General features: G+C 44.3%; 1 protein-coding gene across 1 annotated transcript in view; it reads left to right on the forward strand.

Annotated features, from left to right (window-relative positions):
• T265_05145 (hypothetical protein) overlaps positions 1-15,629 on the forward strand; it is a gene marked incomplete at both ends in the record, with an annotated part of 24,948 nt that overhangs the window by 5,634 nt on the left and 3,685 nt on the right. The window contains one exon of the mRNA XM_009170069.1: positions 1,381-1,648. Coding sequence (XP_009168333.1) covers positions 1,381-1,648 — 268 coding nt within the window. The remainder of the gene's footprint in view (positions 1-1,380; positions 1,649-15,629) is intronic.

Genomic DNA, 15,629 nt, shown 5'->3' on the forward strand with positions numbered 1-15,629 from the left:
CTTCCGCGCTAACGGAACAACCTCTCCTCTCTCTGACCGGCTGCTAACAGCGGTTGTCATTTGGCGTACCATAGCGGGCGAAAGTCATCAGACCCGGAAGCTTCCCGTTTATGATTCAGGATGTGAAGCTATGCACATCGTTGTTGGCCAATTTCGTAACTTCTTGCAATTTGAGCAGTCACAGTGCCGGATTCGTGGAGGAGCGAGTAGCGTCGTACGTTTTTTCTTATCTCTCACGAGATGGAGCCCTTCGACCCCCAGTGAGGGCATTTACTCAGCACTTCGCAGTCCCCAGCTAATGTGGGAGCACAATCTATAGGGTAGTTCTTCGGTACTTACAAATAAGCGAAATCCATAACCCCTACGATTGACTCTCTTCAGCTATCTATACTGGTCTTGGATTTTGTCATGACTACCACTGTCCCTTGGTGTACGGTCCCTCTAATAAACACATGCTTGATGCCTTATTCTTAGGCATGTTTCCAGTTCCTTGTCCATCCGGGGCAGGTCTTTGATTGTGGGTACAGGTACGTTATCGCACCTTGCGTTGCAAGCGGAGGCACGGAATTTCTTAAGCAAGTGTGATTTGCAATTTTGTGGACTGCGGTTGAGGGCGCCCCTCAACATACTAGCTGCCCCGTTGTGGCCGTTCAGCGAGCGCACGTCTCATAAACCACCAGGAGTACTATTGGTGCACAATATATGATTGAAAGATATATAGTTACATATATAGACCATCACACATCTAACCGTTTCGAACGTTTGGCCACACGCACAGAGTTGCAAGTCCACGATCTTATCCCTCAACTGATGGCGTCAACCTGGATAACGCTGATTTATTCATTCAAACCCTCTCAATTTCCAATTATTGTCTTCAGGCTGGCAAATGCAAAATTTACAGTTGACCACTGGCCGTTTGCTGTTTTGGCGACCGGCTGTGTGTCGGCTTTCTGCTCGCTTAACGAAAACCTGTTTGGCTCTTTCCCGGAAATGTGTGCTCAGTATCAATTGAAGGCTTTCATCGAAGACAAGTTGGTGACCCAACTGCAGGCAACGAGAGTGGTATTCCGCTGCCAAGTCATGCTGTGGTAATTACATAGCCGAAAANTGTGCTGCTGCCACGACCATATATGTCTTCACAAATGGCTTGATTGCCACACCTCAGTGCGGGGCAGTATTTGGAGATCAACCCAGTCAACGAGTCAAAGTGTCTTCGGTCCGTTTTTTCCTGGGTGCTAGCAGAGCTGCCTGCAGCTGCTGTGGAGCGACAAAAGTGAGAATGAAAGGCATTTGTCGATTAGTGATAGTGCCTCACGTCGGCTAAAAATGATCTAAGTCTTCTCTGTGGGGACCTTGTGCGGCCATTAACTTTGCTGACAGGTGATGACCTGCTGCAGCACAAGGTGTCGATCGGTAGCCTGGCGAATCGTGCCAGCCGTTACTGGGATTTTGCCAGGCGGTTAACCTCCGATTTCAAGGTGATTGTTACTTCCACGGTTTCCTCCGGTTGTGCCCTACTCGGATTGCGACAATGTGTCAGCCCATCTGGGGCTGTTAACTGGTACATGATTGTGTATTACCGTGTCGAAGAAGCAAAGTGGCACATCGGTGAAGGTTGGCGAACAAATCAAGGATCGGCTTTGGTTCGGTAAGCTGACGGCTTTAGAACCTTTTATGGAACGCCTGACAATAAGCACTGCCGTCAAAGCTCCCTTTTCCATCTGACTGTAAACAGGCTTGACTTGTGTCAGGGATCTGGCCGCATGTGTAATGGCTCTCTGATCGCTGTATAGTAATACAATCAAATTCAACACACCAGCTACGCACATTGAATCATTCAGTGTCACAAATTCAAGTGACAAATCGGAGCATGCGAGAACTGAATCGGAGCTCAGCATAAACTTGACAGAATCAAAGGCGCGTTGTCATCTTTCTGACCATGACAACCTGTAGTTCATTATTATCATCATCGCGATCATCTTCATCTGCGCAAACCATGTAGCTGCCTTAGGGTGGTTTTGGTTGCCAGTTTCGTTCACCGATGCTTGAGGAGACGGAGAATGTGGCTGGACGTTGGATGAAGTAGCTGATATAGCTGACACGTAAATATAGGATCATCTGCATATGTTTCATTGAAAGAAATGGCTTATAAACACGAGCTTTGTTACGAGTTTGGGTGAGACATGTTTGTCACTGTCTCAAATCACTGATGTGCCCCTCGTTGGGGTTCCCATCTAGGAAGGCGGCAATAACCAACGCAACTCAGCTTACTGGTAACGGCTCTCACACTTTGCTAGCAAGTCACTGCTTGTCTCCTATGGCTCGTTTCCACAATTCATGTGGTTATACTGAAAGAGCCCTTCAAGGAAGTCAGTCGACTGGCATGTGGAGCTTTGCTGATCCGGTATTCCCACCAAACCCGGGTAGTGCCCCGAAACTTATCAAACACTAAATTTTTTCGACGTCCTACTTTTGGTCCTCGGTGAGTAGCTGGCTAAGTCTTGCACGGCAGAGGATACCAGGGTAGGATATGAAGCATTTCACGTCTGTAGGTACTGGAATACCTTTAATGACATCGATGTTATGTGAGTTTGATTGGCGTTTGTGCTCGACGACAATGAACCAGAAGTGCTTAATCGGCGACATGAGGGGTCTTTTTCGCGTCGTACTCTGAAATCATCCTCTGGAATACAGCGAAGCACGTAATCAAGGCGCACAACAATTCGTCGGAATTAGAACCACCGCAACAAAATCGTCCGAACAGGCGGAAACACCGTGTGTATCCTTCACCATCATATCCATGATCTGTTGAGTTCTAGTTGGCACAGTCTTGACACAAAACTACAGTCGGATGCACAGCAACAGACCGTAGTGCTCACTCATGTTTGAAACTTCAAGTTATTTCTCCTCGACTGCATTCTTCAGGCAAGTCTCGGCCGATTCAATCCTTGTGGAACATTAACCCCCAATTACCCTATCAAACAGGTCATTTGATAGAGGCAAGTGGTGATGGTTATCCAGTGTAGCACTTAAACTGATGAAGAAGTCTGCACAAAACCGGCCGGTCCCGTCAGCCTTCACCAGCATGATTGACGTGGCCTGTGGCAAGTGGTTGGTCGGCTGGAGGAAAACAGCCTCGTAAAATCGTTCTAGGCCCTCCTCCACGTAAATAGGCGTTTCGGCGTGAAAACCAATCTGGAATTTTGGAGAAGGTTCAGTCACTTCAGTCACTCACTTTCATGCGCCGTCCAAGACCGTCGGGTACATAGCGTTGCAGGACGCTCTCAGATAAACGCTTTGAAAAAAGAATATTTTTGAATATATATATGAATATATTTTTGGCACCTTTGGGAGCCGCGCCAGTGATTGAAAATAAATCAATAGGCTTCTTCAATATGTTCAAATCACCGATCCCATGAGGCCCCCTGAGCTCAAGCTTGGGGTGGGGCAACAGGAACGCATGGGTCCTAACAGAACCCAGCTTAGTCGTCACGAATACGCCTCTCTCTGTGTTTGGTTGAATCCCGAGGAAAAGAAGAGAATGCGTCTATCATAATACAGCTATCACACTGGTCTGTGGCTTCTGTAAGGCAGGTGAGGTCCCAGCCAACCATTCTATCTTTAGTAGTACTTCACTAACGTTTCTTTTTCTGTGTGTTGTGTCCAAGTGGGCCACAGCGCTCTTCACTGTACTGGCTTATCTCCAGTGTGGTCGGTCTCCATCGAGTTCACTTATCTTTCTCCTTAAGATTCTCCCACTCAAGTACTTAGTCTATACAACGCGAAAGAACAAATTAAGTCATTCTCCTAGCTACCACATAGTTACAACATTTTTCATAATATCTTTGTGATGTACTACTCACAGGGCTACTGAAAATTCATCGATAGCCCACGACCGGTTTCGCCCATATTTAGGCTCACCGTGTAGACGCAGTCCCCGGGTTTCCGTCAACCTCATGGTCTACTTGAAACCAACTTGCACGAATTTAGCGAATATACACTCATTTGCAAACTAATATGGTTTTTCGAGAGACTCACCTCGAATTCGGCTGAATCTTTCGTTTCTGTGTTTTATTTCTTCCATTATTGGGCGATTAAGGTTTACAGTCCATCCTATCACATGCATTGTCCCCACGGGTGGTGTTGCGCGAGGCCAGCCAAACTGCTCTTCCAAGTGCTGGATCCATTTTTTCAGTCGACGTTTTATTGTGTGAATAATTAAGTCGCTTTTTTCATTCATTGTTTTAGTGATGATTGCCTTCTTGGGTCCAGCCGCCCGTATCAGTGTTTCCATCTCCCAAGCCTTCGATGTCCATCCGAACTCTCAGTCTCCCCGTAATCTCTTCAATATTTGGTGTTTAAGAGATTAGCGCGCGATGTTGTACTCGTTGCCCACTGGTACTGGTTTCCTGGCATCACTCAGGACTAGCAATGTCGACTTTATCCGGTGGTCATTTGACTGCATCCCAGAAGTCGGACAGATAGCAGTAAACGCCATACAGGTAGCAGTAAACGCCGTTAGCCTAGCTCCTTCCACTTTACCATGCTTCAACAGGATGCCCACTAACGCCAAAATGTTGGCTGATTGTACGGTAGATAAATCGGCTTAAATCAACATTGCTGACCTATGGCAGTTCTCTGGAGGTGAGAGATTGACACGTCCCCTTCTGACTTGCGGCGGCCTGAAGGCGTCGTCGCATCATGAAAAATCGGAATAAATTTATGTGCCCCAGAAAGAAAAGTGATCCTTCAAAGGGGGACTGATGGCCACGTGATCCAACTGGTTCCACAGTTAATTTGAACTTGGTGGCCGCCAGGTTTTGTGATGGGGGCGTTCATGTTGAAAACCAGTACTGGCCAGAAACAGTTGATGATCAGCACGCGACTGAAGAATTCGCTGTCCATTGTTTTTGCGACGAGTATCAACTCCAAAGCAACCGCTCAGATGTGATTACACAAAGCCCAAGCATCAACTCCAAAGCGACTGCTCAGATGTGATTCCACAAAGCCCAGACAACCGACCTGGTCATTTATATCATACGCAAAGATGACAGTGCCGGTGCTTCTTGCTGGAGAATAATGAACCTGGACAAATCTGCTTCAGGTCTACACTTTAAGACCCAAGAGCTGTGTCACAGGTCCCCGTCAAGCAATCGCCTGAACTTCCAGGGACATAACAAGTATCATAAAAATCACTCCACAAAAATCACTCACAAAAATCACTTCCTAGTTAGTCACCAAAACAACGTTGGTACCGTTCACAGTCTGCGCTTTTGCATTTGAAATTACACCCTCAAGTGTCCATCTCTAACTGGCTAACGAACGACTCCATAAACAGAAGCTTGTGCATTATAAGGACGCGAAAATTGATGTCACGCCCATACGAGTGCGGTGGTATCCGAGACTAAGCAACTCAAGCGTGAGGCCCCGATCACAAATATTAAAACCGTTCTCGTTGCTAGTCTCGGCATCAGTTTTAATTTTAAATTGTTGCTCCTCGTGCATGGAAATGCCCCTGCGCTCCGCGCTTCATTACTAGCCAATTAAGCGTTTTCACAAGTTTCAATAATATATATTTGTTCCGCAGAAAAATTAGCCGTCGAAAAGCTCATAAGGTGGTGTACCTTCTAGTCACAGCCCAAGAAATAAAATCAGAAATGATAGTCATTCAGTTGTAGTACGTTTTTTGTGTCTAGCTCCCATGCACTCCAAGGGACGCTCGGGTGTCGATATTCTGCAAGGTCACCCAAGTTTTATTTGTCTAAGAATACACGTGCCTAGTCTGAAAGCGTGGCTACTGCGAAGCGATGATGTAAACACAAAGTACAGTCATGACATGGCCTAGTTTCTGACGTCGCCGGTTCGCACAGATTGTGACCAAAGTGACAGTATGGACCCTTATAGCACAATTTTTCGGCAGTGAGTCGCCTAGAAAGCCATCTGTTTATGTTGATTTTGGAGTGTCAAGCCAAGTACTAAAGAGGAAAGAAAAATCCTCTCCCTGAAGGATGCTTCGTGGAGCGGTATGATGCACTACATCGCACGGCCCGTCGAAGTCTATAGATTTCGTGTACACTTGACGGCCTTGACCTGCCAAACGGAACCAACTTCCGCGCGCCGGGATAAAATCCGTAACTTGAGCCCTGTCAGAATGCATTCTGCTCCCGCGTTTCCGCTTTTACAAGTCCTGTTCCAATATGCTGCTGTAATGGCTTCAATCTCCGAGTCTCCACAACCTTATTGATCGAGATCAAGCTGACTTGGAAGTATTCGGTATGATCAAACTTGTCACTCACAATCTAGAACGGTTTGATGATAGCTCACTTCCGCACTAACGGAACAATCTCTCCTCTCTCTGACCGGCTGTTCACAGCGGTTGTCATTTGGGGCAGCATAGCGGGCGAGTCATCAGACCCAGAAACTTCCTGTTTATGATTCAGGATGTGGAGCTATGCGCATCGTTGTTGACCAATTTCGTAACTTCTTGCAATTTGAGCACTCACAGTGTCAGATTCGTGGAGGAGCGAGTAGCGTTGCTCGCTCTACCTTGTCTCTCACGAGACGGGGTTCTTCGACCCCCAGTGAGGGCATTTACTCAGCTCTTCGCAGTCGTCAGCTAATGTGGGAGCACAATCCATAGGGTAGTTCCTCGGTATTTCCAAATAGGCGAAATCCATAACTCCTACTATTGACTCTATTCAGCTACCTATACTGGTCTCGGATTTTCTCATGACTACCATTGTCCCTCGGTGTACGGTCCTTCTATTAAACACATGGTTGATGCCCAATTCTTAGGCATGTTTCCAGTTCCTTGTCCATCCGGGGCAGGTCTTTGATTGTGGGTACAGGTACGTTATCGCACCTTGTGTTTCAAGCGGAGGCACGGAATTTCCTAATCAAGTGTGATTTGCAATTTTGTGGACTGCGGTTGAGGGCGCCCCTCAACATACTAGCTGCCCGTTGTGGCCGTTCAGCGAGCGCGCGTCTCATAAACCACCAGCAGTACTATTGGTGCACAATATATGATTGAAGGATATATAGTTACATATATAGACCATCACACATCTAACCATTTCGAACGTTTGACCACACGTACAGAGTTGCAAGTCCTCGAGCTCATCCCTCAACTAATGGTGTCAACCTGGATAACGCTAATTTATTCATTTAAACCCACTCAGTTTCCAGTTATTGTCTTCAGCCTGGCAAATGCAAAATTTACAGTTGACCGCTGGCCGTTTGCTGTTTTGGCTACCAGCTGTGTGTCGGCTTTCTGCTCGCTTACGAAAACCTGCTTGACTTTTCCCGGAAATGTGTGCTCAGCATCAAGTGAAGGCTTTCATCGAAGACACGTTGGTGACATAACTGCAGGCAGCAAGAGTAGTATTCCGCTGCCAATTCATGCTGTGGTAATTACATAGCCGAAAAGCTATCAGGAAGCGAGTATGAATCCCATACCTTTTATGTATGTTTGCTCACGTACGCACTATGTACACAGCTAGCACATATTCCGCCGCATTGCTCGCCTGGACAATGACGTGCAGTAAGCTTTTTGTTCATCATAATACGAGCATACAGATTCCAACGAGATCTGCAAATACTGCGCTGTGCAAACCTACGATTTTCCCTGGAGTTATGGCCTCCTGGTTGTATATCTTCTGAAAATACACCGCAAAATATTTGACTGCAAGGGTTCTGCGTCTAACTTCCAAACCAGGCTGAAATGTCAGATCATTGAGGGTTCATTCTCCTGTAAGGGCATGCCCCTCCTCTCTTTTAAGGCTGAAACACGACAGCCCATGTTTCCTATCAGGCAACTTCGAAATAAAATTTTGTCTTGATGTACGAATTCTTGCGGGGACTTTACGGATAATTTTCATGGGTAATTGTTGAGCTCTCGTCATGGGAATTCAGTGCGCCTCTTTCCTGCACAAAACAATCCACCGTACACTTACATTACAGCTTCAAAAGCTCACTGACGCGGTACCGTTGCAAAGTCATGTCATCAAAAGGACTATGTTCTGGATTACAAATAGTCCCTCAGTGTTGGACTAAATTCTTACTGGTTAAAAACCTATGACTGATGACAACGATGCGATTTCACGCCTGGGACACGGCAGGTTTCGTAATTACTTGTGTTGTGTCCCGAGATGTCTGCTGCACGTTCCCCGGGAGAGAGAGCCTCGGATATCCCATAAATACAAACCGATGGAGGTCGATCGAGTGCACCGAGTCATAGGAGAGCTGGATACAAGTTATTAGACAAAATTACAAACTAACTACCGCAGGTTTAGAGACCAAACCGAAAGTGGACCATGGCGAACCAAACTAATTACGTGGTCCTTCAAGATCACTGTAAGCATCTCATCGAAGTAAAAAAACCCAGCTAGCGTCGCCCATGACCATATTAAATAATGGTTCAAGTTTATTTTAAAAACAAGTTTTTCCGAAAAAAAACTGAAATGCGGATTTCTGTCGCTGACAGCGGACACTGAAATCACCAAATGGAAACCGCCAAGCGTTATGCCGTAATGTTTCATCGAAATGGATCTAACACAGGATTCATACTCAGGGTCGCAAATCATCTGGGTAGTCTTTTTACGCACGGAAAAGTGAGGATAAATCAGAGAAATGTGAGTAAAGAAAACTTTCCTGGGATNTAAATAATGGTTCAAGTTTATTTTAAAAACAAGTTTTTCCGAAAAAAAACTGAAATGCGGATTTCTGTCGCTGACAGCGGACACTGAAATCACCAAATGGAAACCGCCAAGCGTTATGCCGTAATGTTTCATCGAAATGGATCTAACACAGGATTCATACTCAGGGTCGCAAATCATCTGGGTAGTCTTTTTACGCACGGAAAAGTGAGGATAATTCAGGGAAGTGTGAGTAAAGAAAGCTTTCCTGGGAAAGACTACCTTCTCATGAAAACTTCTGTAAAATTATCAACCCAAATTGCCATGACTATTTGGTAGATAGCTTCAAATGATTTTTGGTCACAAAACGTCAAGGTGGATGTAAAAGCAGACACTAATCGCAACACTTTAAGGCTCAGAAAGCCATTTCAGTCCAGCGAATGACGGTTGGGTAACTGTTCATTTTATATTGTCCAGCACCATAGAATATAAAGCAGTTGGTAAATTTACAAGACGTTTAGATGGGGAACACATTCTATGGTCAATTCAACGTGACCGTTTTCTTATACACTCATGAATAATCAGCCTGATGTACGTGAGAGGTTGGTAGACCACGGGCAACGTTTCTGAAGTAGATCTTATGTAATTGACCACGGAATATTATTTTAAAGATTTCAAAAGTTCAGAATGCATTTGGCTCCTTTGAACTGAGTAGAGTGACAACTTCATAATCGAAAACTGTTTGTCTGCGTAAACTACCTTCTTTCCAATCCGAGTTTGATCATTTGCGGAGTTCCACAATGTCCACTTCTAGGACTTCACCTTTTCGCGGAGTTTCATCAACAATCTGCTGACTGCTGTACAATCTCGTACAATCCGTTCGTTGACGATCATAACTTTTACGAATATATCTGGGCTGATTATGTCATTGTTCATTGTTCAGCAAAAACTTGGTTGCCTAGCCCAGTGCCACTCACATCTTGATTCCTAAGTATTCAAGACTATTCCGTTGGCAGATAGAAACTAAATCTTGGAGACTCGGCGGATGCACTTGGTCTTTACTGAATTGTCATTAAAGCTGCTGTCATTTGCCTTTCTAAACATCGTTTGAAGCCTTTGATTAGTATGATTATTCAAGTGCTTGGAACATATGTCAAGACTTCACTAGAATACACGATTCAAATAAGTCCAAAACAAATCGGAATAAATGCAAAGAAAATTTACTGTATAGCCTAAATTACAAAAAAAATCAGACTTTCAGTTTGCCCTTGATGAAAGTTCGCGGGCTTTATGTGTATCCCTCATAACTTGTTGGCTAGCGATCACCGTCGACCGTAAATACTTGCATTCTTGGAAAACAACAAATCCAAGGTTAATTTCCCAGATAATCAGTCCACCATTCAGTCCGGTCATTCAGACACTGAGACTCAGCTTGGTAACTCTGTTTTTATGCCACTTCTCCTTCACATTTAAAATGGCAACTAAACCCTTTTAGATTCTGGTTAAAATATTCTAGTGTCTTCGACAACACTCGTCCACCGAAAATACTCGATCTCATACTGTCCCACATAGAACGATAAGCGAAGCATGTTAATTTTGCAACATTGTATTGATACCATTATAGTACGTTCCTCTTTGGCAGTAAAATGTGGTCTACTGGTGGGTTTAATCCAAGACCAATTGCTGGCAGGTAGGTGAAATTTGAAAAAAAAACGTTGGATAAATAAAGAATAAAAAACAAGGGGTCCAGGAGGGCTTCATTTGATCAAAGAATCTCCAGATGGAAATCTCCATATCGGTATGTTTCGCTTCACTCAAGACTATGCTCATACCTTTTAAATGTGGTCTCCTGAAGCAGCCATCCATATAAACAAGCTGGAATTGAATCCTTTACCAATTGATGAACAGAGGACCTAGTTCCTAACTGCAAAACTTTCTCAAGTGCCACTAAATATTGTATTCTCTTGCAAGTCCTTTAAAAGAATCGGATGTTCGAACAAGATAATGCAGCGTTCAGGAGGGGACCCTGGTTTTGTCTAGCAAACCCTTGGGCTAGCCCTCCCGCAAAGACGACCCCAGCAAACTGGAATTTGTGAGACTTTCTGTCGTAGTCAACTAAAAAGGATAAAAACGTCACTCACCGCAAGGCGACACAGCAAATGGCAAAAAATCGGCCAAAATGTCATCACCACACCCACAAAATTAAAAGGAGCAACCTTATCTGGATGCTCAAGATCCTCTGCGATTATAGAGCACCCTGCTGTGGCCCCAAAATCTTGCTATGATTTTTTCTGCTTTTTGATGTTTTTGTGCTAAATGGCTAACATGTAGGTCTTCTTGTCAGGCTTGCTTTCTTGACAACGGCTGATCGGAGATCGTCCAACCCAGCATGTCAGTGGGAGTGGAACGGTTTTTATCAGCGTTATGACTTCCTTCATTAAAGATGGTAGTTTAAGGACAGTATGGTTACCATTCCGAAAACGATAACTCAGATTTTTGAGGTTAGCCAATTATCTCAAGCAAATTTGGGGAACAATTTGCGTTTCTAGAATCAAAGTGAATTGTCCGTAGTTTAGTGGATCCCAATTTAAGAGGGAGCGGTGCTCCGCAAAGTGCCAATCTTGGGGTCATTTTTCGGGAGACAACTCTCCAGTATGATGTCAATATTGACTTGGGAAGCGTGCAACAAGTTATTTGGTGATTGCCTTCAACTCAGTTGAAAAATTAGAGAATTTAATGAACAGGTTCAAAAGGATACTGCACAATAGAACCTATCGCATTCAACACAGCTGGACTGAGAGAACTGAGATTCTCTTGTTAACTAAAAGCATTGAAAGCAAGCATTCTACTCATGTCAAAGTTGCACTCAAAATACAGTGCAAGTATCTTGGTTAACGAAACCTTCAAGATGGAAAACATGTCACCACGGATTTAAGAAACCACGGCTATTGGTTGTTGATCAGGTGGTTGTTGATCTGTTCGCCGAGCTTGGCTATTGGCTTGCAAACGTTTCGTCACCATACGAGGAGACATCATCAGTGCGCAGTTGGGTGGGTACTTCTTCCTTGCCTGCGTGTGTTTATATAGCAGTCAAAGGCTATCTGTTATCTTCTGACGTGATTGGCTACCTGAAGTGTAACGAGTCTAGTGAATCTATTGGTCCGTTTGTGATCCTTGTTGCGTTGTGGTCTGTGTTCCTTTGTGTTGATTGGTTATCCCAACGGCTTCTAATTTTAGTAGCTTGTTCTCTCTGGCCTTGATTCGCATTGCGTTGTGGTCTGCGTTCTCGAGTTTGATTGGTTGCTTGTACCGCCCTATTTGCTCCACTGTGGCGGTTAGTGTCCCTGCGTCCGCCGGTTGATTTGGTGCTTTGATTGGGCGCCTTCTCTACTCCAATTGATGCGTCCGTTTGAATGACGCTTTCCTGCTTCTCTTATGAGTTCCTCGTCTGGTCGCTTTTGCAGCTCTAAACTCTGTGGTTCTGGCGTTCTCTCGCTCTTAGTGGCTGGTAAATGGGATCAAATTCAATGTGTTTGCTGATGGCTTCTTCGGTGGAGTACCACGCTTCCATAAATTCGCGTTCTCGTTTTGTTCTTGCTTGAGCCAGTATGCGAACGCCGCTCCAGTCGAACTCGTGTCCTTCTTGGTCTTTGTGTGCGGAGATGAGGGAGAATTGATCGTGTCTTTTAGTGGCGAGTTCGTGTTCATGTATTCTGGTGGTGAGCTTCCATCCTGTTTGTCCTACATACCGTTTGTCGCAGTCCTTGCATTGGATCCTGTAGATGACATTGTTCTTCGCCATTGGATCTAATTTCCCCTTTGGTCTTGATAGTGTCCTCCGCAGAGTATTCGCAGGCTTGTAGGCGGCCATTGTATTGTGCTGTCGTAGGGGCATTGCCGTCATTTCAGTGGTGTTCTTGATGTACGGAAGTTGCTTGCAGTTTGTCCTGTTGCATCGATCGTATTTGGCTTCCTGAGTGTTCTCCAGATGAAATTCCCCGGGTATCCATTTTTCCGAAACAATTTATATAGGCGCTTTTCTTCTTTGATCCTGGATTTTTTTGTGATACAGTGTGTCGATCAGCTTGTAAAGTGTCTGAATACAGCTTCATTTGTGGCAATTTGGATGGTTGTTCCTATAAAAACACAGGCAGTCAAGAGAGAACTACCCACCAAACTGCGCACTGATGATGTCTCCTCGTATGGTGGCGAAACGTTTGCAAGCCAAGCTCGGCGAACAGATCAACAGCCACCTGATCAACAACCAATAAACTCACCCGAGCTACCAACATTTCACCACATTACCAAACCATGGCTAGTTCAAGATCATGCTTTACAAAATTAAATGGCCCTGTGAACATGTCACAAGCAGAAAGCAAAGCAATCATGGCTCAAAGGAATAAACAGTAACATAGAGATGAGCGAATCAGTAGAACTCCCAAGAAAGACAGCATGAATTTCTTCAAACGATACTATAAAATAGCGAGACCGGGTAAAAACAGCTGGGCTACCCAAATTTTAGTCCGAAGTGAAGTCACGAGACAAATTGCTCAATGTGTGTCGCGCAAAGATATACCTAAGCATAGATTTTCTTTCCGAAACCAAAGGTATCTTTTATGGACCTCTCCGAAAAACAACGCCTCGGCCACGAGCAAATTGATGACTTGTTTCACCTTTTACATGGACATTTATAGATATCAAAACATTATTTTCGTTCGACTCCGGTATCAGCCATGACAAAGGCAACAATAATAATTGGGCGCAAAAGGATGGAGCAACCTTATCAGTACCTTTCTTTACTAGTGTGCGTTTCAACTGCGAACCCGGAAAGGACGACAGTGCTTGCGTTAGACTCCTCAGCGACTGCGTGCGTGAAGATGGTGACAAACTGAGGCTGAGCGTTGACCATTCAATCAAATTTATGAGAGACAACCGTATAGTTTCTCCGTTTTGGCCAACGCACTTACTACAAACTCCAGGTTTTTCTGGCGACTTTACCCTTGCGATTTTTTTTATTTCAAACTCTTAAATCCTCATTCTAGTTCCTAATGCTCAATCCTTGTCTGACAATCCAACATCTAAAAGAGGATTGCTGTACCACATGGGCTCCGATAAAATGCTCCGAAAACCCTAACTGGATGAAGTGTGATTTAGTCCCCAATAGGGCCAATGAATTTTTATCAAATTTCCCTAACTACCACCTCGAACATTCGTTTCTTATTTCAGTACTGATGAATTTGGTTGGTCCACTTTTGATAGATAGGTTGCGTGACACGCAGTCAGTCAGCTCACAGACAATAATCACGCAAACTTAAAACGTTGCAGGGATATCATATGAGATGCGGAAAGAGACGTGACGAAAGATTGGATAGGAAATAAAGTGTGGATTAAACGGTAAATTGGGGATGAAAATGATGCAAACTTTCGAGCAGCGCAATCCGACAAAGAAACCAACTTCGGTTTCCACTGTAGTGCGGTTCGGTGTAGATATAGAGTTTCAGTTCTGAAAAATGAAGGTTCTTCAAGGCGGGCATCTCCTTTTGTGAGCACTTTGGTGGAATAATAAAACAACACAATGAAACAACCAAAGCAAAGTAAAATAGTGGGAAATGGAGCAGTGAAGCTAGACAATTTAAAGAGGCGTGCTTACAACACACCACGCATGAAGTCCTTTATGGCACCGTTCCCGAATTTACAGCGATAAGCTCATCAGATGTTTTACACGATCACACTGGTGGTAGAGTTCTGTTAGCCGTATCAAATCGTTCGTTCCATAGTGGTGTCCGATTCAGTGGATTGTTCCACACTGCAAAACTGTCTCGTTACTTTGAAGGCTATTCCATGATATGCGATTCTCCACTGTTTTGTTTAAAGTAATGGGAAAGTTTGCATCAGTTTAAGAACTCGCGGTGGTTACCAAACAATATCTGAGTGTTTGTTGGTGGCTTTGGAAAGTGCGAAATATCTGTGCCTTTTGAAACGAAAAACGTCATGGCCAGTCGCACTTGTTAAACCTGCTGGATGTCGACTGGGCCTGGGAACCGAGGAAATTACGCAAACCTGTACTTGACAGAATCAACAAAAATTGAGCTAAAGTTAAGTCAGTCAACTTCAAACACCGATCGGCTGATTACTTTTTGCACACATTATTCTGCACTTTAATGCTTGTTACTATGAATGTGTAAGGATTTCATCAACTCATCGACCAGGTATTCTTGCGTTTGGTGATAGCTTACCAACCAATTTCCTTCATCAAGATTTAGTTCCATGCATCTAAGAGGCTATTCGGTTCCCTACTTTCCTCAAGGTGGATTTTGAGTAATGCGGTTCATCTTCGCGGAAACACTGAGTTATTGAGTAAAAATGCACTGCGAATATTCAGACTACGAAGCATAGCTAGGTCTGCCATGATAGCTTCTTCATCGTTTTTGGCTGAAGAAACGCCGCGGGAATACGCATTGCACTGGATGCATTCAAACTGTTCATCAATAACAAGTAGTGCTGCTTCACTTTACGTGGTGACACCAAGATCCGCAGTGAACAATGCGGATATCATAGCTGTGGGAGACAATGCTACCCTTAAAAATATGAATCTTTCAGACATGAAACTAAGTGCATAATTAATGACGCAGTGCTCTATCAGCTGATTTACGAACAGAGGCTTTTCTTTGCAATGTTTTCAGCATAACGAGTTTTTAACTTGGGATATTTGCGATGACACTTTCAAATCAATCTGTAGAAACTCTAGGTTACTAGCCGTCGACCGATGGACACAGAAAATAGCGAAATTTATAATACGGGAGAAAATTCTCCAAAAACAAGCCAGTTGCTTTTCATAAAGGAAACTACTGACAAGTTTGCTGGAAACTCTTCGACAGCCCGCGACCGGTTTCGCCCTTCTTGCGGCTCATCAGGTAGGCGTAGTCAGTTTGGTCCCTCGTGAGTGTAGTTCTCGAAAATAGTCCAATTTGGGTCAAGTAGAAACATAAGGTTGAC

The sequence above is a fragment of the Opisthorchis viverrini genome (assembly GCF_000715545.1).
Source record: "Opisthorchis viverrini unplaced genomic scaffold opera_v5_96, whole genome shotgun sequence".
NCBI classification, from domain to species: domain Eukaryota; kingdom Metazoa; phylum Platyhelminthes; class Trematoda; order Opisthorchiida; family Opisthorchiidae; genus Opisthorchis; species Opisthorchis viverrini.